This window comes from Camelina sativa, chromosome 2, assembly GCF_000633955.1.
Source record: "Camelina sativa cultivar DH55 chromosome 2, Cs, whole genome shotgun sequence".
Lineage (NCBI taxonomy): Eukaryota > Viridiplantae > Streptophyta > Magnoliopsida > Brassicales > Brassicaceae > Camelina > Camelina sativa.
The window spans coordinates 15,456,495-15,479,200 of record NC_025686.1 but is presented as its reverse complement, the minus strand read 5'-3'; the positions used below and the strand labels follow the sequence as shown (position 1 = coordinate 15,479,200).

Sequence of the window (22,706 nt, the reverse complement as noted above, 5' to 3'; positions counted from 1 at the left end):
GACTTTAAATAGGGCAAACACGTAAATTTATCTGAATTCATGTGGATAACACCATACTATTTTGTGACTGAAGTACCTAAGAGGCTAAGACCAGTTATACAATATAACCCACACTACATTTTAGATTTGGACATTTCACACACAAAAATTGTTCAACCACCAGAATACATTTCTTGACAAGCTTATCATATACAGTTTTGGATGGCCATTTCTTTAACAGTCGTTGCCAGTCTCTGGAACACCTTCAGGTTATGTCCTACTTTTCCCTGCGATAGAGAGAAGTTGGGTCACCACCATTTTTCACTTTCAGCACACATAATTGAAAAATTATAGTAGATCGATTAGGCTACCTCATTTAGTAATGCAAGCCTCTCTATGGTAGGCGACAATTTGCCACAGAGAACTGTAATATCTTGTTGTAGATGGGATTTTGAACCATATGATCCCCTTTCATTTGAACTAACGGATCTGCAGATGTCAGATGTCAAGTGTTCAGCATAAAAACACTAGAGCAGACCGTATACACACTGTAAATTTATTCCCTTGATATCAATTGTTAAAGATAAAGTTGTATTACCTATCTTGGAGATGGATCAGGATAATATTTAGTACATGCTCGGCAAGTTGAAGTAACAAGGTGATTAACTGGTCCCTGTTACCCACAATTTGGCACATTTCAACCATAGCTATGTATCTCCTGAGGTAAGTAACACGCCACAAACAAATAAAAACAGTGGTCAAGCGTCTTACTAATCTTTGATAGCAAGAAAGCTGGGCAACCACTTCTGTTTTGGCATATACACTAACCTTTTGTGTATGTTGTCGGACGGTGTGACATATTCTTGGCAATCACACATCGTGATGATCGCATCTACATCTTGTCTAGAGAGCTCGTTTATGTCTCTAATCTGCCAATTATACATGCAATTTCGAATATATATAAAAAAAAAATAGGAAAGAAGAGTCTGAAACATGTAAACAGTACGAATTAGGATAATATACCTTATGAAGAAGTAATGACTTTTTCTCTGCTGCTCTCTCGAGGGAGTCAGTCACATGTGAAAGAAGAGATGCAAGCAACAGCAACGTCGGTTGGCGTAGTTTAGTGGAACTATCAAAAGAATCATCTGAAACCTGGGGGGAGGAGTGGGCGTGTGGACAAAGGACATTAGTATTTACTTGTAGTTCATTCAAACAACTGAACAGTGAAAACGTGGACAGGAGAAACTGAGGGAAATGGCTACAAGATTACCTGTAACCTCAGAGAATTTTTGGTCACCAGAAAATATAAGTAAGAAGTCAAGCTGAACCGCAATTGAGACAATTTGAGCTCTGATCCCTTCTGTCCATCAGATGAGAAACAAAAAAAGAGAAACCCCACGAATATAAGAATTCAAGGATTAGATGACAATCTGCCAATAACATATGAGAAACTATATATACTCATCCATGTACCCCGAACTACTTGTCCTACCTGCGATGATATCGACTTAATGGGGGAGACGATGAAAAGCTTGCTCATCATATCAAAAAGCCCTTGAACAAACCCATATCCATCGTTCTCTTCAAAAGGCCAGACCTACAAAACAAGCAAACTCACTTTCCAGAAAACGCATCTATAGCTTGGGGGATTTCATGAGCCCTCTTGAGGACGCAATTACGAAAAGAGAAGCAAAAAAATTAAGAAGTTATAGCTCGCCAAAGAATTACCTTGCTCAATATTCCTACTGCAAGAATAATTTGCTCCATCAATAAATCATCTGCTTGAGTGAAGTCTTCGCGAAGAAGTTGGTCAAAAAGAAATTGATGTCCTTTGATAAACTCAATGACTTCACGAACAATTTTATTCCTCCCCTATCAAACGCCCAGGTGAAAAACGAAGAAAGAAAATCAGTTACCCAGAAAAATCAACAACAATGACTTGCACTAATTAATTGAATAGGAAAAGAATGGTGAAAAACAATTCTAGATCATAAAGATCAGACACCCAGAAAAAATAATAAGAATAATACTAGTTGTCCTAAAATTTACAAATGTTTCTGCATCTCAGTATTTGATTGTTATGTCTTGCAGAAATATTACAAATGTCATCCAGTGATTATACTTGTATAAGTTGGAATGTTTGAAGACACTCCCTTATTTCCTACTTCTACTTGTTAGAGGCCTCAAAGATGAAAAAAGTAACAAAGAAAATCAGTGACATCATTCAAGTTTCTAAGAGACGCAAACAACAGATTAGTTTTAGTGAAAGAGAAAAAGCGCAATAATATACTAATTTCAAATTTCAAACAAAGTGAACTATATGTGTCTGTCATTCAATTCTAGAATATCTGTATTACTCTCACACAACTCAAATAAATCACAAGTCAAATATAGGAACTGCAAAGTCTAAAAATGTCCCTAAACGATCTGGAAGATACTGTTTAAATGGCAACTCATGCTTACTAAACCAGGCAAATCAATATGGAATAGAGTGTTAAATTAGCAACCCAAAAGATCATAAAGAAAAGGTCATCCAAAGAAACGCAGCTGACCTCAAAAAATTCAGAGGTCTCAACCAATGAGGTTAGAGCAAACACCAATCTTAGGACAGCAGTGATTATAGTTCGTTGCTTTTGCACATCATATCCTACATCACTCTGAAGTTTCATATCCACCCGTCTCATATTTCCCTGGAAGGCACTTTTGGGATTAAAAGCAGAGAAAATATTGAGGCCACATAAAGAAAACCTGACAACTACAGATAATATATTACCTTAAAGCTGATAGCTCTACAAGAAGAGATGTGTTCCAGCGCACCCATGGAGAACAGTACCTGGCCTCCAGACTTTCCGTACTTGTGACTAATTCTAAGTAGCAATGCAAGTTCTGATTCTAAGGTACATGCTCGCTGTTGTGACTCCAGCAAATGTGTTCCATCCTGGGAACAATTATATGATAAATACACATGCATGAATGTCAGTCCTCTAAATACGAATACCCACATGTAAATCAGGTTTCTTAAGTATGTAAACTAGCAGCATATGAAGATTATAATTTCCAATACCAACCTACTATAATACCCACATGTAAATCAGGTTTCTTAAGTATGTAAACTAGCAACATAAGAAGATTATTATCCCCAATACCTACTATGTAATGGGGCATAAAACACACACGAGTTACATACGGTGCCTAGTCTTTTCATATGGATTAAAAAGTCAAACCAACAGCTAATTGGACACATTATGCCACTCGTTAAGAAGATTTAGCAGGTTTGTGATTCTATTTTGACCAACTTGCTATAAATATACTGTGCACTCGGATTTGCATTTGTGAAGTCCTATGCACTGAAAGGGCATTATTGACTCAAACACAATTTAATCCACTTCTGCTAGTTTATCAGTCAAGCCCAAATTAATTTATTACCACTAATTACAACAAGTTGCGTCAAGGAAATGCATAGCAATGAGATATACTCATAGCAATGACCACACTAGAAATTCAGAGGAAAATTACCTGGTAGGAGATATTACTAATGCTACCAAGGCAAGACCGTATGAAACCTCTGCTCTGAAGCTGACTAAGAAAAAATCTCTCGTGATCAATGCAAACAAGAGCTTCCAGCACATAGAGTGATATTGTTTTCCCAAATTCACTGCCTTGACTTGCATCCTTGATTACCTGGAATTAGTATTCGCAATGTGAAACAGTTCAAATAAATATAGCTCATATCAATACAGAAGCAACAATTACCAGATCCAAGATGCCCTGAGCTTCTTTCTTTATTATTAAAAAGTTGGCACGAGCAAGATCAGCCTGCTCCTTGTCAATCTGAAAGACCAAAAAAAAAAATAATTAAAATTTATCGTCTGAAGAAAATAAGCCTCAGGTTAATCAGCAGACACATGCCTTCTGGATATCCAAATCTTCACCATCTTGCTCATTAAGCAACAAGAATTGCACAACTGATGTTGGCACATCCAGAGCAATCATATGCTGGCAGTACTGGAAATAGCTCAAAAGCAATGCATATTGGCTGATGAAGAAAGGAAATGTGTTAGCAGCCGAGAAAAGTAGAAATTAATTAAGCTGGGCAGAATATAACTTTATGCTGTATTATACGAAAGTACAAATACAACTAATGGAACTTCGAACCGTACCGCCTTCTCAAGGATTCTGATGACTCATGCCTTAGAATTGCCATAACAAGTTTAAATAGAACTGAGTGGCAAGCACCAGTGGATAAATGTTTGACCATCATAACATCTAGACATGTCACGGTGTCAGAACTCAAGGCCCCTTGAAATGAAAATCTATCATCACGAAGTTTGGCAATGCAGGTAAGGGCAACCTATTAAAACCTAAAGTTAGTACATAGACAACACATTTTACAATGAAAGTTACTTAACAGCTAAAATGCACCTGAGTAAGTACGAACGCCATTTTTAATGAACAATCTGGAGACGCGGAAGCACTAAGAGAGGCATCAAGTATCCTGCCAACGACCAGAGAAGAACAAGTCATGCACTGTTCAAAAAGCTTCTCAAGCAACTAAAATCTGGTACAAAAGGTACTCACCGGTACAAAATGTCAGGCCGATTATCAAGAGAAGATATTCTTCTGCAAGCAGCCACCTAAAACAAAGAATATATGAAACACAACACAAACGATAAATACTTGATATCATAAAGGAGTGTCGCACGCTCATGATACTAAAGCTGATCTGATTTTTTTTAAGAAAGCAATCAACCTCAACAATCTGAGACCAGCCAGCTAACATATGAAGTTGGGCAGCTTGCTCCTCAAGGTTTCGGTTATACTTCCAGCCCCATTTCAACAGCTGTTGGATTGTCTCTTTAACTTCACTAAGCTCAGCAACATTTGGAAAACAATCCACTAGGGGAAATCCAGAATGTAGTTTCTAAGCAAACAATAGAATTAGTATAAATATTTTAATTACAGGAGAAACATTAATGTTTGTTAGAGAGAAGATTTGGTGTCCATTATCACAAGAACAAACCTGCCAGAGTTTGTTGCTGAAAGAAGATAAATCAATTAGCCGATCACCACGCTCAGAATAATAGTAGATACTGCCACTAACAGAGGTATCACGGTTCCCAAGTATGTCCTCCACCTGAAATTTTAAACTCCATATTTAGAGCAATAAATTTAACGGAAACAAAGCTCCATATTCCCCAAGCCTTACCAGTGAGTCATACTTTCGGCTTGACACAATTTGAGGAAGCTGCATTGAAGCATCAGGAGATCTAAACTGAAGAATTTCAATCAAAGCCAATGCCTGAACTCAACCCAAAAAAGAAACAAAAGTAAGACAGCATCACACATGAAACGACTTTAAACTAGGCAAGTAATGATGAAAATTGTAACATTGTCAGATTTATAGTGAAATAAAATGATGTAGCATAAAAGAAGGAGACATCTTAATTTTTTAATGGTCAAGGATATTAAACTGTTAAGAGGTGGTGCACATCACCTTGCAAGGCAACATACTTCTGACTTTAGAAAGAGTGGGGTCAGTACAGTTATTCGTATCATGCATGGATGGTTTCAAAAATAGAATGGTAGACACCTTAGACCAATGCTAAACAGGCAGCAATAAACATACGAACTAGAAATCAATTGTGCAGAACATAGGCACGAATAGGGACAAAACTAGGATATGCCACAAAGCATAGTAGAACATAAAACAGAGGTGTTTCTAAACTCACCTTACTTTTACTGTTTGAACTAGTTCCAGCATAATCAAGACCATCCTGAGGATATGTACTGGACGAAAAAAGTTCATTCGCTGCTTCAGTTACCTCCCGCCCAAAAAGATGAGAAAGTATGCTCTGACATGCCTCTAGGTGAGCTGAACTGCTTCCAGAACCAGTATGCAATGCAATAGCTAGGAGCTTTAATAGCCATGCCCTCTGGGAAAGGTAGAGATTGAGAAAATGAGTTATGGAATCAATAGGAAAAAGGACTATGTAGCATTGTGTTAAATTATTGATCATGTCACTTGATCAGTTTAAGGAACACATATTAGATAGCAGAGAGTAAACCCACTTAGATTCTGTCATGAAACTAATCAGAGTCGGATACACTTGACACAGAAGAAGTAGGGTATATGTACCTGATGAAGGGAACTGATACGGAGCGCCTGGCTGCCAGTTCTTTTTGGAAGAGTAGCAACACCGATCGTATCAAGATGCTGCAATGTCATAGTATAAGAAAGTAAAGTAAATGTCATAGTATAATAAGAAAGTAAAGTAAGGACGAGTAAAAAAATGTGTTATTTGTGACTTGAATGAGGCAGCCAATAAGTAAAAAATGGCATTGTTTTCATATAAGGAGAAGCAATATCTGGCGTACCTGAACAAAAAACTGATATTTTTTGCTGCTCAAGAGATCCATGGTTGGACCACTAGTTAATGGATCCAAATTCAACTCGCACAAAAGCTGCAAAAAGAAAAAATTACTGTAAGACAATAGAACAAACAGAAATTCACTTGTTTGAAAAAACATCCGGCATCAGCATGTCCCACCTGAAAGCCAAACTCAAAGAGTAAGAAGTTTATATCAGGGTTTGGAAGTTTCTCCAGCATTTCAAGAATGACCTTCAAACAACTGCAGATTGCAAAGCAAAAATGAGATTATAGGTTGAAAGAACTACATAAGATTCTGCATACAAATTTTAATCAAACCTGTAGTGAAACTTAGGCTGCAAAACTGTCCCTTCCACGGGGGCATCAAGGTCAAACTTAAGAAGCAAATGTGTGATACTTGGTGCAGGCCGGTTGATATTATCAACCAGAAGCTACAAATGTGAAAGTCATACCATTGAGATGATATTAGAGGTACGGAAGAATCAATCATGATGAAAGACAGCATATAAGACCCAAGCCATAGTGCACATAGTTTGATATTCTATTAAGCTAAACAGTCAAATAATGAAACTAACCTGCATAATAAGGACCCCCAGATCGTCACAACTGTTCTCTACAACTTCACCCTCTTCAAGTCGTACCTCAAGGCAGGCCGCATAATCCTCGATCAAGGAATTCGCAGCATCAATTTTGATCAGCATTGGAACAAGTCCAACCAAACGAGAACTGTTATCAAGCGTATGATTAATTAAAACCCATGTAAATTATATCGAAACATAAGGTTACACTAATTATACAAAGCGAAGGAAAGCGATCAAACAGCTGAAAGCAGTTTATAATGGTATTTACTAATGCTATCTGCGAAAATAAGTTACATGTGGTTAAACAAACTACAGAGATGTCTCAAACGAAATTTGTTACCACCTTAAAATGTTCATGATTTTGACTGAAGATCGCTGAATCTGAGGAAGAGAATCATATCTGACATACTCCAACAAGGCAATAATTTGATTATGATCTTGTGAGAGAATTATATCCAAAGGCTGCAGCAATAACAAAAGTTAACATTATTGACCATCTTGTACCTTAACACAAAATCAGGGAAGGCATGCTGATTGTGCTTTATAGGAAAACTTGTTGTTCAAACTATCACTAATACCAAAAGTTTCCACGCAATAGTCAAATTAACAATAGAGTCCAGTTTCACATTTTACACCACACAACCCAATATTGGTCAAAATAAATTAACTTAAGGTTGGAGGGAAGAATACTATTTAGTTGCTATTAGTCTAGTAGCTTATGATTGACAACAATAGAGAAATTTTCCTACGCTTTCTATACTTCATCTTTGACATGAAGTTAGTTACCTAAATCGAATGGTGCACTACAAGATACTTACATTCATTGTGGATAACAAAAATAGAATGTGATTCTGATATGAGACAAAGGATTACTTAAATTTTTGACGATAATGTTGTGAATTTACTATAATACACGTTCTTGTATGGGGTTGGACGTATAGATTGGTAAATACCTAAACTGAGTAATGCAAACCTACGGTCCTAGAAAGCTCTGACAGCGCATTCATGTAGACCAATACTTTTTCTAAGGAAAAAAAACTTATATAACTGCATTCTCACATATAACAATCTCTACCACATATTAAGGAGTTTGAACGACTTGGCGATATAAAAAAGAAAGCTCAGATATACCTAAGAACAGCCAAATACCTGGTACAGCGGACGCCAAACATCGGAAACAAGCAAATCCTTCTCGAATACGAGCAGTAAGATTTCTAAAGATAGTTGTACAGCCTTTTCTAAGATCTTCCCATAAGTTTTACTCACTCGCTCGCTGATGATGGAATTGACTCCAACTTGAAGAATACCCATGAGGTTCCTATAAAGAGCTTTCCCACTCATGAAATCCTGACAAACAAACAAAAACGTGGAACAAATTATATACTGTATACTGCATGCCTATTTGAGATGAGGATTGCCTGTGGATCAAGAAAAATAAATCAAAAAGTTAAGTTAGTACTTTAAGTAATTCTATAATTGGTAGCTGCATTTGCAGTGATGATGTTTCAACCGACACCAAAAACTGTGGATGCTCAGTAAATCCATCAAGATCCTCCTCCTGAATGTCATACATGCTTAAGATCCTGAAGTGAAATACAGAAAAATGTTAATCCAGTCTTCAACATTATTAGAGCCCTAAATAAAAAGTGATGGAATTTACAAAAGGTAGGAACACTAAGGGAAGTTAAACAAGTAGAAACATGTCATCATTTCTGCTAAAACTCGCAAGACAGAGCACAGAAGCAGGACTTTACATGTGAAAATGTTGAAGGCATGCCACAACCAACTGCCACTTCTCACAAGGATCTGAATATGCCCTCTGAGGAAAAGGGGTGAATACATGATCATACACAAACCTGAAGATGCCAATAAATCTACAAAAGTATACATATAAACATTAGACCAAGAAAATACAAAGACTAATGCGTCATGGAGATATACAACAATCTAAGGCTACTACCTACGCCCACGATCAGTCATATCTTTCTCTCCAGCAATCAGAGCGTTTATAAGATTAAGGAAGGATATTGTTGAAGGATATTGTTCTCTCCTTGCTTCCACTTCATTTAACTCAAACTGCATATCATAGACCTGCATATAAACGGATTTTGGCATTAGGTTTAAAGATACGCTAAAGATACTCTCCACCTGGAAAAGTAAAAGCAGCATCAAAAAACACGTGATATTACAAGTTTTAGCTATCCTGAACATAGCACAATGCGTTATGTGAGTCTTAGCGAAATAAATGAAAAAGGAAACTTTCATCACATGAAGTTGTTGCAGGAATTAGACAAATAATCTTCTTTGTTTTTGTGTTACTAACACCAGCTTTAAATAGCGAAACAATGATAACTTTGCAACATGACAGCCCCTCTTTAACGCATAAGTACAAAATGTTTAGAAAATAAATGCAGAAACATAAATTATAATAAATTCTCAATAATAATAGAAATATTAACTAAAGAAGTAGAGTTAAAATATCTACTACTAACTATATCCCCTTGAAGTAGAGTTAAAATATCTACTACTAACTATCCCCTTGAAGCACTTACCTGAGAAGGTTGGTCACTCTTTCCAACTTGTGATCCCACAACAACAGGTAGATCATACTGCTCAAGAAAAGCCCAGATAGTGTCCCTCATTTCTGGAAAGACATAAACAAAGGCAGCAATGGTCTTTCTAAGAGCACCCTGCACAAAAATAAAGTTACCATGAACACAAGTTATACAGNTTACAAAGACTAATGCGTCATGGAGATATACAACAATCTAAAGCTACTACCTACGCCCACGATCAGTCATATCTTTCTCTCCAGCAATCAGAGCGTTTATAAGATTAAGGAAGGATATTGTTGACGGATATTGTTCTCTCCTTGCTTCCACTTCATTCAACTCAAACTGCATATCATAGACCTGCATATAAACGGATTTTGGCATTAGGTTTAAAGATCGCTAAAGATACTCTCCACCTGGAAAAGCAAAACCAGCATCAAAAAACACGTGATATTACAAGTTTCAGCTATCCTGAACATAGCACAATGCGTTATGAGAGTCTTAGCGAAATAATTGACAAAGGAAACTTTCATCACATGAAGTTGTTGCAGGAAAGACAAATACTCCTTTTTTTTTGTGTTACTAACACCAACTTTACATAGCGAAACAATGATATCTTTGCAACATGACAGCCCCTCTTTAACGCATAAGTACAAAATGTTTAGAAAATAAATGCAGAAACATAAAATTATAATAAATTCTCAATAATAATAGAAATATTAACTAAAGAAGTAGAGTTAAATATCTACTAACTATCCCCTTGAAGCACTTACCTGAGAAGGTTGGTCACTCTTTCCAACTGGTGATCCCACAACAACAGGTAGATCATACTGCTCAAGAAAAGCCCAGATAGTGTCCCTCATTTCAGGAAAGACATAAACAAAAGCAGCAATGGTCTTTCTAAGAGCACCCTACAGAAAAATAAAGTTACCATGAACACAAGTTATACAGATAGCGATACCAGATGCATTCCACCTATCATTTGTGAGTCCACAGTATAAGGAGAAGAATCTGCAGTAGTACGCCACTGACCTTTAGATATGGAGGGATGTTTTCGTAACCAAGAAGCTTAAAAAATGGTTCAATATCAGGAAACCAGTTTTTCCTCTCAGCGGGACTACCATTCTCAACAACCTACGAAATATGAAAAATAGATTTAATGAGCATAGAAAAAATGTCTAAAGTTCAAAGATCAGTTTCACAGACAAGGAATCATTTGCAAGGACATTTAAACAACACATTCCCCTCCTAGGAACTCACAGACTAGAAACAATACGCAGTTAACCCCAATTCCTAGGAATACAAGCTGAAATTTTCATAGATAAAAAAGCACCGTATAAGAATATTACACGTGGAATGAAAGTTGAAACAGAATATATTTGGAATATAGTTATAACCTTCTGAAGTACATTCAGATATGCAACCAGAGCTTTTGCATCGCCCTCCAGGAACTCTGGCATCATGGCTCCAGAAGTTTGAAGAGACTGCTTGAACTTATCATCGTAAATTCTTATACAATCAAACAAAGTGGGCCATCCTATACTGCGAAATGATGTACCCTGGAGCAACTCATAAACTCTAGACGCACCTTCCTGAGTGGAAGCCTGAAATTAAATAAAGATGACAGCAAGGATACTCAATCAGTAACCAAGTGAATGAGGTCCCACCAAAATACCAATGTAAAGACTTCTCATACCAAGGTACACAGCATTTCCAAGAAAGCCACAAGAGTTTTAAAATTTGTGTGGTCCTCTCCAGCAAAATTCACAAATGTCCACAAGACATCATTCCCAGAGAGTAGTTCAGGTTCTTTCTGTAAAAGGTTGTAAAGATCAAAAGACAAAAACAAAAACAGGTCTATATGGCATGTAAAACGAGATATGACCGGCATGGTTTCTGAATGCTCACATGTGCTATGAAAAAGAAATAAGTCACCAAAAAACATATCAACAGAACTCAAATTCAAAATACCAAGCAAACTTATTTTCAAACATTTTGTGTAAAATAACAAAAAAAAAAACAAGATAAAGAAATAACTGCTCGATTTGGTAGTCGTTCTCAACCTGATAAATTTTGCTAACAAACTCCATAAGAGAAATGAAGGGCAGTGGCTTCTCAGCCTCTTCTGTTTGCATACTACCATCAAGTGAATCACAAGTTCGGTAAGAATTTAAAACACTCATAGCCATGTCCTTTGATTCCTTCACCTGAAAAATAATGATGGCAGGTGACTCAGGAGATAAACATATGGATAAGCTATTGTATATCTCATCTTGGCTCATCTACTCAACTTATTAGACTATCAAAACATCAGAAAAGTAGCAAGGATTTAAAGTTCAGCCATTGATGAAGTTTATATGAAACTCATATCCCATAGCGATCCAGATGATAGATCAAAAAGTTTCTCCCTCTGAATGAAAAGCAGATATTACCAATTCTTCATCATATCAGACGATGAAGTACGGAAAAAAATTACAAGCTTTACATGATAAACTTGCAGCGGTCAAACTTTGATCACCAACGTATAATCAATACACAAATGCTAAGTAGAATTTCTTTAGTGTGAATTTTTTAACAAACCTTATCTCTTGCGATTGGGTGAGATAAAAAACAAGAGGCTAACTTGTGCAGATAAGCATTATATATGTAGATCATGTCCTCCTCATCATTCTGCATGTTGCAAGTAACAACTTGTCAACCATTGATAGACCAATACAAGAGGGAAGGGTTGAGTCAGGAAAATCAAAGATCATAATAAAAAACCTGAAAGAGACTTAAAATTGATATCTGACTTAGCAACATCCTAGAGACTAACAAGAATGAATACAGCATCCAAATAGGAACCCACCGAATACTAATAAAGTAAAATCATATACTCAATAATGAAATCATTAATAAATATATAATGGGATTAGAAGCAGAACAATCAGCATAAAGAAATGGAAACACTCTCACATTTGGGAATAACTAATCAAGTAAAGACTGTATAANGAAAGACTGTATACATGAAGGAATAAAATGGCATCCATACAAGCCTACACATAAATTAATTATAGTGAAACAGACAATATACACTACAGTTTTCAGGAAGAAAGAGTATAAACACCATATGCACCTTTACAAAATAGCTCTTTTTCTGATCCATGTTTCATGCATAATAGCTCAATCAATACAAAATTCTATTAGCCAAGGTAGAGATAATTTTGACTCAAACTTCAAGAAAAGTTTAAGGAGCTAAACATGTCATCACTAGCTGGGAAATCAAGGTAACTCTTCCAGTAGCCTAAAAATTCTTCCACTAGCTCGTCAAGTAATATCAAGTGAACAGTGAATCCAGATAGGCACCCCGAATTAGATGGACATTAACTGAGCACACAGAAACTTGGGATAACGTTTATATGAAAGTACCTGGTAGGCTGCAGTTCGAAGAACATTATCTAGCAAAAACTGAAACACATTTTTTGAGAAGATGGACTCCAGGCAGGAGCATATGTGCCTCATATCTGTTGTTGAAGCCGTGGGAATTGTATCCATTCCAGATATTCCATCATATATCAGCATTAAATGTACAGCCCAGGCAAGCCTTATGCCACCAATGAACCCATCAGCAGTGAGGTCACTGCCAGAAGCCATGACCTGAAAGGTGATCAGGACGTAAGAAAGGCAGAAGTGTGTTTTCGAGTGTCAGTGACAGTGATAAGAAGCGAAAGAAAAATGTATCAACTCGTCTTACAATATCCTGAAAGTCTGTCCTAAACGAAGCATCTTGAGATATCATAGATGACTTATCAGATAGTCCGCTGATTGCATCTGATACGAAGGTGATGATGAGAGAAAACAGAAGACTAAAAGTAATCTGCAACAAAGATAACAACCATTTATCAGAAATTAACACATTAAGCAGGGAATGAAGAAAGCTTAAAAAGCCACTATGTCATGAACAGTACTAGCATGAACCTGAGAACTTATGGTGTCATTTCCTTCAGTTAATTGAGCTGCATTGTCTTTTAAAACATAGAATATGTCCTTTACATCTTTCGAACCTGCAATAAACAACTTGTTAGAAAAATGAATATGAAACAGAAATCTCCTAGAGCAATAACATAAGATATAATACAACAAGAGTGTTTTAATCCTATTAATAAACAACTTATTAATTATTAAAAAGTAGTATCTTTTAAAAAATCTCATAAATGAGATCAGAATAATGGAGGATGTATACCAAACACCATACTCACATATGATACTCAACTTCAGTCAAAAATGTTCAATGCATAATTACACACACATAAAACGATATATATATATAATAAACATAATATATTTCACAGCACATTGACCAAATGATCTGACTAGTCTGGCATTAGAAGTGTCCTAGCAAATGTGTAAACCACATATCAATAATTTCACGTACTATGGTGGACAATGGAACTTATGCTGTCTTTTTCATGAAAAAAATCAAACCATTAACGAAAGCACTGTATCCAACAACTGAAACACTCTATAACAAGAAGCATTGTTAATCTTCGCACAAAAGCTTTATAAGCAATAAACAGGCTTACCAGGTCTATCAACCAAAATTGAAAGAACAAGGCAATGTCCCAGAATCAGTCTTTCCCTATGAACAACAGCTCTTCGTTCAACAAGAGCACCTCTTGAGTCAATAAGGTATCGCTCACATAAGGGCCCACCCAATCCAGAAGGTTCCTCCCGATTGAGTTCCTAACAATAACGAATTTGTTTCATGACAAGTCATAAAGATCATCTAAAAGAAATTTTACATCTAATATTTTTCACTAGATTAGAGCATGCTTTTGCTACAAATGTTCAGCTATGAAGACAATGGACATGGATGGGGGACAATCACTGATTTTTTGAAGTTGCAAAAGTAAATCTTTAAATTTTCTTGACTCGTTTGATGTGAACACTTTAATCCGAAGTCAAGGTACATCAGAGTGTTGATGTTAATGCAAAGTGAGAAGTAAATGACAAATGGTACACTAAAGGTAATGGCAACTGTCTTTGAATTAAGAGACAATATAGAAAACGAATCTCAAAGATGAATATTATATAGGAAATACAAGATACCAAAGTGTCTTGAACTATGAAGCTCGTGTAGTTGACAATTTTAAAAAGTAACAACAATGACATAATAGAGCTGCCAAAAACAGCAAACAACCATTTTCTTGATGCGGACAAAATTTGTAATGGTCTCAATACCGTATGTTAGCACAACGGTTCAATGTGACTATAAGTTATAGTTACACATTTGAAAAATGAATATTCAATTACTAATTGGAGAAAGGTTGTTTACCTCTAAGATCATGAGAAACAAATGAAATGTAGATTGAAATGTTTGTAGCTATACAGATATGCTCATGGATATTCAACGAAAAAGAGAATTAGTCTTTGCAGTAATGAGAACGGTTGTCAATAAGATAAGTTCTTAAAAATAAATTCATGCAGCAAAGTGGGAAGTTATTTTAGTTACATATATACTGAAGTCTTGATTTTGAAACCAATTGAGGATGTATCTCAAAAGAACCTTAGTGGTTAGTACCTTTATAAGAGTAATCAACCGTTGTCTGAGCCCAGTTTTGATCAGTTCTTCTAAGAGTCCCTGAATGTCAGCTATAAGATCAGGTTCAAGCCCCTGGTCCAGAACAACTGCCTGTTCAACCAGAAAAATGGTAATGTGTGATAACGCATTAACGCTACGAACACTAGAAGAAGATAAAATAAAAGCCAGAAATAAAACGAGAGAGTAAGCTACCCTCAGGAGTGTGTATAACGTTGATGTAAGATCTCTTCTCCCTGTATACCATAGTCCAGTAGCAAGCCGTTGAATCTCAAGTGGGACCCGTCCCACTAAGCCCCACTAAAAACATAGGACAAAAATATAAGAAAATATCGCAGAAAATAACTCCAGAGCTTTAAAAGCTAAGAGATGAGAGTAGAAGCAAAGTGAAGGGAATCGAACCTCCTGATTTGCAGACACAAGCAGACGAACAGAATCTATCTCATTTAGGTGAAGCTCATCACTCAGTTTCAAGCTCTACAATCAGTAACGATATAAGATAATGAACAAAGAGTCAATAGCAGCCATAGGAGCTAAACTTAAGATGATGAAAGTTAAACAGAAGCCAAAAGGTTATTTGTAAGTCCACTGGTAGATTTAACAAATCATCAAGACAGAATACACTCCGCTATGTTCATATCAGAATCTTGAAATCTTAACATCCACTAGACCAAGAATATCTCAGAAACAAACACTCGTCTCCCAAATTCGAAAGAAACACTTACAATAGCAACATCTTGGTCATCCAAAGATATAGGCAGCGAATCCGGGAGTCTAATTTCTCGGGACTGAACTTGCGCTCTGTCCGACGGCTTCGGAGGCTACCAGAGATTAGAAAGAGAAAAAATATTCGTTACTGTACCCAGAAAATTGAAAGAGACGCATCGAGTGCACTATGAAATTGAGCAAGTACCGAGAATAATAGGAGATTCTGAATAGAGGGAAATGAGTTGCGAATGGCATGAGTGAGTTCGATACGCTGCGTTGGAGTTGGCCGGGACGTTCCGAGTAGCGAAGAGTGTACTATGCTCACTAACTCTTTCGGCGACACCATTTTATGATTCTAGGTCTGCCGGCGGCGAAGTGAAGACAATAGCTTGGGTGTTTTCTCGGAGAAAAGGAGAAAGAGGAAGCGCAGAGGAAGCGCCCGATTCCGATTCCAACGATATGGCCGAAGCACTCGACTCTGTGTGTAGGTAGTTCAATGTCGAGTTTACTCCATGGACATATACGAATTTTGAATTTGAATCCGAGAAAACAGAGGAGAACGAAGAAGGAGCGATTAGGGTTTTTCAAAATGACACAGTGGCCTTTTTTTTTCCAATCGGTTTCTTTTTCTTTTCTTTTTTTTCATTTAGCTTTTAATCTCTATATTTACAGACGACCTCCGAGAAAAAATATTCGAAAAACCTCAAAATATTATTAAGGGTATGAATGGTGACTACGGTCAGGGCGGCCAAATCCGTCAGCATTTTAGTATGCCCAAAAATAGGGCGGACAGCAGACCGCTGCAGACCAAGTCTATCTCCTATATATTAATAGAGAAGCATTCTCAAGAAAATGCTGATGTATTGTGGTTAGAAAGCTCGAGACACTAATGAATTTATTGCTCTCTTTTTTGTGGATATTTACATATAAGTACCATTGAATTATTAAAAAATATTCCTTTTTAATTAATTTAAAAAATCAAACATCTAACAAAATATTTCAATTTTCAAATATATATGAACCATTCTCATAATTATTTTAATTATTAAAATATATAATTATTATATTTAAAACATTTTCAAAACCTGAAATTATTCACCTATTAAAAAATATGATTACTATTCACATATTTAAAATTCAAAATTTAAATTATCACAGTAATTATTATTATAAGGGATTGACTATTTAAATATTATTGGTATAATATTTCACGGTGAAACATATTTGAAATAAATGTAAATTTAAACAAAATAAAAAAAAACTTAGTTATATATTTTGGTTTTACACAAATGAATTTTAGATCCCAAAAAATAATTTTACTCATTACTCTAATTTTATTTGTATAGATTTATCCCGCACATTGTGCGGGTTGTTACCTAGTTTGTATGTAAAAGCGGTCTGCAGTTGGTCCGCAACGGTCTTGTTTCTGTTTTATTTGGACTGCACCACTGCGGACTGCATTTGATGAGTCTAAATGATGACTGCGGTCAAAGCGGAACGGACACAGTAGACACATCGGACAAAACAACAGTAAAGCGGTCGGAATGGACAAAGCGGTCGGAGCAGACCCAAAAAGCGGTTTTATGAACCGAATGGTAAAAGACGGACAAATTAGACTACTTTTATTTTATTCTTCAAATATGATTATAATTTTGTTAAGAATTTAAATTTTCTTAATACAACATAATAAAAAGATGAAAATATAAAAAATTACAAACCTAAATATAAAATCAAATACTCTGGTTTTCCTATAACATAGTTGCGATAGTTTCTCGAATGTTCGCCATGTGTTGTCCATCTGCATTATCTGCTTCATCAAGCTCATAAGATGCATTGTCTTGATCCTCAGTTTGAGTTTCTGTAAAATCTTCCACAAAATATGCATCTGTAAAATTTGAAACTCTAATAAAATTATGAAGACCCATTATTGCAATAATTACTCTCTTTTGGATATCCATATCATATCTCGGAAAATCGGTTAAAATTCTCCATTTCTTCTTCCACGCCCCAAAAGTGCGTTCAATGATAGATCGAAGAGATGCATGAGGCCTATTAAACAATTCTTCCTTATCTCTCGGAGGGGGACCAATATAGAACAGTGACATGTGATATCTCACAACTTTATTTCGTGTTGACCTATAAGGAGCTAAAAATCCTTGCTTATTAGGATACCATGAGTCAACTACATAATACTTGTCTGTAGGTGGTAATGGAAATTCAGAATCGCCAATTTGTGCAAGTGAAAGGACAGCTGTATCATGACATGAACCCGGTGCTCCATTCCATATGTATGTGAATAGCATATTCATATCACAAATTGCCATTACGTTGATGCTTGCATAATCGTGTCTGTTCCAATACATGACTTGTAGCTCAGGCTTTACTTTAACACACACATGAGTTTCGTCCATAGCTCCAACAAAAGCACTGAAATATGGCCAATATCGTCTATCAGCTTGTTGACGCTGTGGAATCCGGTGTAATTGTTGTGTTGTTGGTGTCTTGATGTAATCTGCCGCTAGAAGTTCTATAGCTTGCAACACTTCACCAAATTTTCTTTTCACAGTTTCCTGGTTTCGTCCAAATCGTAAGCCAACATCTCGCTGAGCTTCATTGTGTCCGCACACTCGTAGAAACATAGCGGTACTCTCTTCAACACTTACATTCATCGAAGGTTGTAATCCATAATTTTCTTTTAAAATAGTGCATAGTCCTGTGAAGGCAGCAAATGACATTCTTAATAATTGTAGACATGCAGCATGGTCATTTTGAATACGATTCCAAAGATTTTGCCACCCTAACCCTCCACCGGTTTGGTATGGTCCTTTGTGAAAATGTTGTTCATAATAATCCAATGTTGGATTTATTAAAAGATCTTCTATTTGCTCATTTTCCAAAGTCCATAACTCTAACCGTTCTACATCAGATAAATTGTGGAGTCCTTTTGAATGTAGTTCACAAATTCGGAAAGCCTGAAATAACATTAAAATCACATAAGTTACCAAATTTTTTTTTATTATCACAAATACCATATCCAAAAAAACAACATATTAATAAAACATAAGTGCTTCATCAAACTGACATAAATATCATAATTTTTTTTTCAAACATAATTGTCACATAAATAAACTACTCTTCTTGTAAAAAAAAATAAACTACATTGGATTATTAAGACAGCAAAGCAATGAGACTTGGTTTCCCAATATTTTGGTGGTTTTCGGTTTAGACATGCAAGTTTGCTAAACTCCTAAAATCAAAAATTTGTATAAGACAATTTTCTAAATTTTTAATCTTAATAATTATTGGAAAAAATAAGGACCTGTTCACAATCATTCCACCATCCATCTTCTGCCATAATATTATCAACTGAAATTCCAGTATAACGTTGTAGTTGCTTCCAAAGCTTGAACTCTTTCTTCCATTGATCAATTTTATTTTTCATTGTCTCCCATACTAAACTTTCACCGTAGATTTCGTTGAACTTACGAACTATAAATGCTCTACCCGGTTGGCCAGGATCTTTAAACCTATATTGATTCATTCCTAATGCTTCATCGTATAGGTTAAGTAGTGTTTTCTCTTCATCAAGAGACCACCGACGTTCAACTCTCTGCATATATAGTTCATATATCATTAATTCTAATTGTTGTTTTTTAATATTAGATATGTCATATTTTGAAAATTTTTAACTCTAGTTTTTCATTTTAGCTACATTAACTTAAAATATTATAAGAGATATGCATCAATTATTTAATATTATGTTATCAATATTTTAATTTATGAAATTGTAAACTAATTAAAGATGAGAATATACAATAATTAACTCATATATATATATATATATATATATATATAATTCTAATTGTTGTTTTTTAATATTTGATATGTCACATTTTGAAAAGTTTTAACTCTAGTTTTTTATTTTAGCTACATTAACTTAAAATATTATAAGAGATATACATCAATTATTTAATATTATGTTATCAATATTTTAATTTATGAAATTGTAAACTAATTAAAGATGAGAATATACAATAATTAACTCATATATATATATATATCATTAATTCTAATTGTTTTTTTTAATATTAGATATGTCATATTTTGAAAAGTTTTAACTCTAGTTTTTTATTTTAGCTACACTAACTTAAAATATTATAAGAGATATGCATCAATTATTTTATATTATATTATCAATATTATAATTTATGAAATTGTAAACTAATTAAAGATGAAAATATACAATAATTTACTCATTTAAATTTCAAAAAATACATAATTTCTTTTTAAATTTAATATTGAAGCTAGATATGTCATATGTTTAATTTTAAAATTTATTAATCCGTGTTAGTTATATTTATTATAGTATTTTATGAACCATTAATCAAATATTTGACAATATTTTAAAATTCTAAACTGAATAAAAAAAGAATCTAAACTTATAAACTATTGATACATAAATATTCACAATAGGCTAGTATAAAGTATTTATCTATCATAAAATAAGCTAACAAGCTTTAAGTTTTCTGAAAAAAATTATTAAACAATATTTTTTTTATAGAAATTTACCCTTATTCTTGTAGAAGGTTGAGATCCAGTGTTTGTATTCTTCTCCTAGAAGACATCACTATAATAAAGCAAAAAAAAAAAAACAGTTAATCACTAAGTGAATATATAAGATAAACTTACATGATTTGAATAGATAATTCTTTACCTTGATGAATGCTAGAACTTTTTTTTATAGTAACAAGCTGAACAAACAATAAAAATGTTGAGAGGATTTTTTGTGTATTTTTCAGTCTCTAGCAAAAGATGGGAGTGGATGGTGTAAGTTTGGTTTCTCCCGATTATAAAGACCATATATAAGAAAAAATTAAATTCAAAAGAAAAGAAAAAAATTTGATTGGTTGTCAAAAAGCAAACCACTTTTCTGTGGACTGGACCACTCCTCTTGTGTGCATGGACTGCTCCCAACTGCGTTCCTTCTCTTTTTCTGTCCGCTTTTACTTTTTTAATTTTTTAATATTTTTTTAGTCCACTTTACTGTGTTCAGTAGCTGAATAGTAAACAAACTGTGGACCAAACCACAAAAGGACAAAACCGCGGGTCCGTGGTAACCATTCACTACCGATGAATGGTAAATAAATAGCGGTCCAGTCCACAGACATATTTGTCCGCCCTGACCGCTGCAACCATTCACACCCTAAGAGTTTAAGAAAAATTTATGGTGTGTTATTGGATTAAGGAATTTATTGGATTTTTAACGCTGGACATTAGTGGATTTAAAAGTCTAATGTATTTGTGTAGATTTTATAATGCATATAAGGTGGATTTAAAAGTCATTGATAATGTATTTTTGGTGATTGTTATGGATTTTTTTTTAAATTGTTTAAAGGAAAAAAAATTTATCTATAACCTGTGTTATACACCAAAACCATATTAATAAATTAACAACACCGAGACTTTTACACAGGTCATGGAAAACTTCAATTAAACCATATTTGTTTTCAATAGACATAAGATTTGTGGAGGAATAAACAGACATTGAACCCAGAAAAAAAAAGTGTGATTATATCATGAACCCAAAATAAAAAAAGTTACATATCATGAACCCAGAAAAAGTTAAAAAAACACAAAATAACACAGATCTGATGAATAAGTGTGATTATGTAAAAAGATTGAAAAAAAAATTTAAACAATAATATGTTAAAGGCTAGAGATCCATCTAGAGAGAGAGGGGGAGGGAAAAAAAATGCTTGAGAAAAGTGTGGTATTGTGTTAAGTTGACAAATTATCAAAAATGAAATTTCCAATGCGATTTTGGGTTAGATTATTAAAAACGTTTGCTAGTTAAAAAAAAGAAACTCAAAAATGAGACTCTAACATTATGAAACATTGTCCTTGTGATAGTGGCAAAGGATGGCCAACACATAAGCGAGTTCATGTGAAACGACTTGGATTCTAATTTATAAAGATTTTTGAAGAGTTCAACAAAATCATTAAAAGTGAATAAGTGAAAGATTGTTAAAGATTGCTAAATAGTTTTGTTGGTTAGTTTTCTAAAATCTTGTAAAGTACTCCAAACAATCCTTATATTTTTGTGATACTTTCCATGACTTTATTTTGTAAAGAAAGTGTCTAAAATCATGAACCAATAACATAATAATTGAATTCATTAACAATCCTAGATTCTTTTGTTTTAATTGAATAACACAAAACTTTTAATGACTTTATAAAAGTCTGAATCCAATAACCCAAATTAGTTAAGATTTTAAATGACATTTTACAAATCACAAACTAATAACACTAAACTTTAACAGAGTTTAACAAAATTTTGATCTAATAACAATATATTCAACATAACATTTAAAATCTTTAATACTCTATTCAAATCTTAAACCAATAACCCCCACTAATTTTTAACGAGAAGAGAGTAACCCAATTACACTATGGTGATTTGGCCTAATTTTTAATTTGGAGAATTTATATTAAAAATGTAAATATACTCCCAATTTCAACATCAATATTTCCATATCTACTTTTCTTTTCATTTCTTACCCATCGATATGCTCAATGGAACAGAGTCCAAAGTTTAGGGTTTGATTCGGAGCTGGGATTTATTTGCACCTATGGGAGATCTATGATGATGTATTTTATAAACGAAAATCCGAGAATGTGTTGTACATGAGTTTTTTTACATGGGATGGTGAAGGAAAGTCACATGGACATGGTTGACAATCGGCATATCCTTTATCCTATAAAGCACAAGTCACATGTCCAATAAGATTAATCCATATCAGAAATTTTTTTATTTTGTTTTTAAAAATCAATTTTCTTTACAAAAGATCGTGCAGAGAAGAGAGAGGAAAAAAAGAAAAAATCTTACTAATGTGTGAAATAGGTTTTATCGGCAAAT

At 34.5% G+C, this 22,706-nt stretch overlaps 2 protein-coding genes across 4 annotated transcripts; both read right to left on the bottom strand.

The window, feature by feature from the left end:
- Positions 1-16,430, bottom strand: LOC104725563 (nuclear pore complex protein NUP205). Of its 3 annotated transcripts, none has more exons than XM_010444246.2 (45): positions 15,996-16,430; positions 15,808-15,903; positions 15,485-15,559; positions 15,278-15,382; positions 15,065-15,175; positions 14,067-14,226; positions 13,462-13,547; positions 13,238-13,360; positions 12,913-13,140; positions 12,085-12,174; positions 11,568-11,711; positions 11,201-11,317; positions 10,902-11,108; positions 10,537-10,638; positions 10,278-10,415; positions 9,734-9,864; positions 8,707-8,826; positions 8,412-8,535; positions 8,102-8,299; positions 7,296-7,414; positions 6,947-7,097; positions 6,690-6,802; positions 6,531-6,612; positions 6,358-6,444; positions 6,119-6,196; positions 5,712-5,915; positions 5,189-5,281; positions 5,003-5,116; positions 4,733-4,903; positions 4,561-4,616; positions 4,405-4,477; positions 4,143-4,333; positions 3,892-4,018; positions 3,736-3,813; positions 3,499-3,663; positions 2,756-2,920; positions 2,535-2,672; positions 1,711-1,854; positions 1,475-1,579; positions 1,253-1,342; positions 1,003-1,134; positions 808-908; positions 578-697; positions 351-468; positions 1-266 (listed from the first exon to the last, which is right to left on the bottom strand). In XM_010444246.2, the coding sequence occupies exons 1-45, from the start codon at positions 16,134-16,136 to the stop codon at positions 186-188; spliced, it is 5,592 nt and encodes a 1,863-aa protein (XP_010442548.1). In that variant the 5' UTR covers positions 16,137-16,430; the 3' UTR covers positions 1-185. The 3 variants fall into 3 exon arrangements, with proteins under 3 accessions (XP_010442548.1, XP_010442540.1, XP_010442557.1); XM_010444238.2 differs by lacking the exons at positions 9,734-9,864; positions 10,278-10,415 and adding exons at positions 8,913-9,043; positions 9,505-9,642; XM_010444255.2 differs by lacking the exons at positions 9,734-9,864; positions 10,278-10,415 and adding exons at positions 8,913-9,043; positions 9,505-9,642 and having other exon boundaries at positions 1,253-1,339.
- Positions 17,539-18,525, bottom strand: LOC104752500 (putative nuclease HARBI1). The gene has a single exon (XM_010474660.1). It carries the CDS (start codon positions 18,523-18,525, stop codon positions 17,539-17,541), a length of 987 nt encoding a protein of 328 aa, XP_010472962.1.

Bases quoted from the DNA above. Each gene is read 5' to 3' on its own strand.
- LOC104725563 (XM_010444246.2), bottom strand. From the start codon at position 16,136: ATGGTGTCGCCGAAAGAGTTAGTGAGCATAGTACACTCTTCGCTACTC. The intron at 8,827-9,733 runs GTAGTAGCTTTA...ATACTTTTGTAG, and splicing joins ATGACTGATCGTGGGCGTAG to ATTTATTGGCATCTTCAGGT. The intron at 5,117-5,188 runs GTAAGGCTTGGG...TTAAAATTTCAG, and splicing joins GCCGAAAGTATGACTCACTG to GTGGAGGACATACTTGGGAA.
- LOC104752500 (XM_010474660.1), bottom strand. From the start codon at position 18,525: ATGTCATTTGCTGCCTTCACAGGACTATGCACTATTTTAAAAGAAAAT.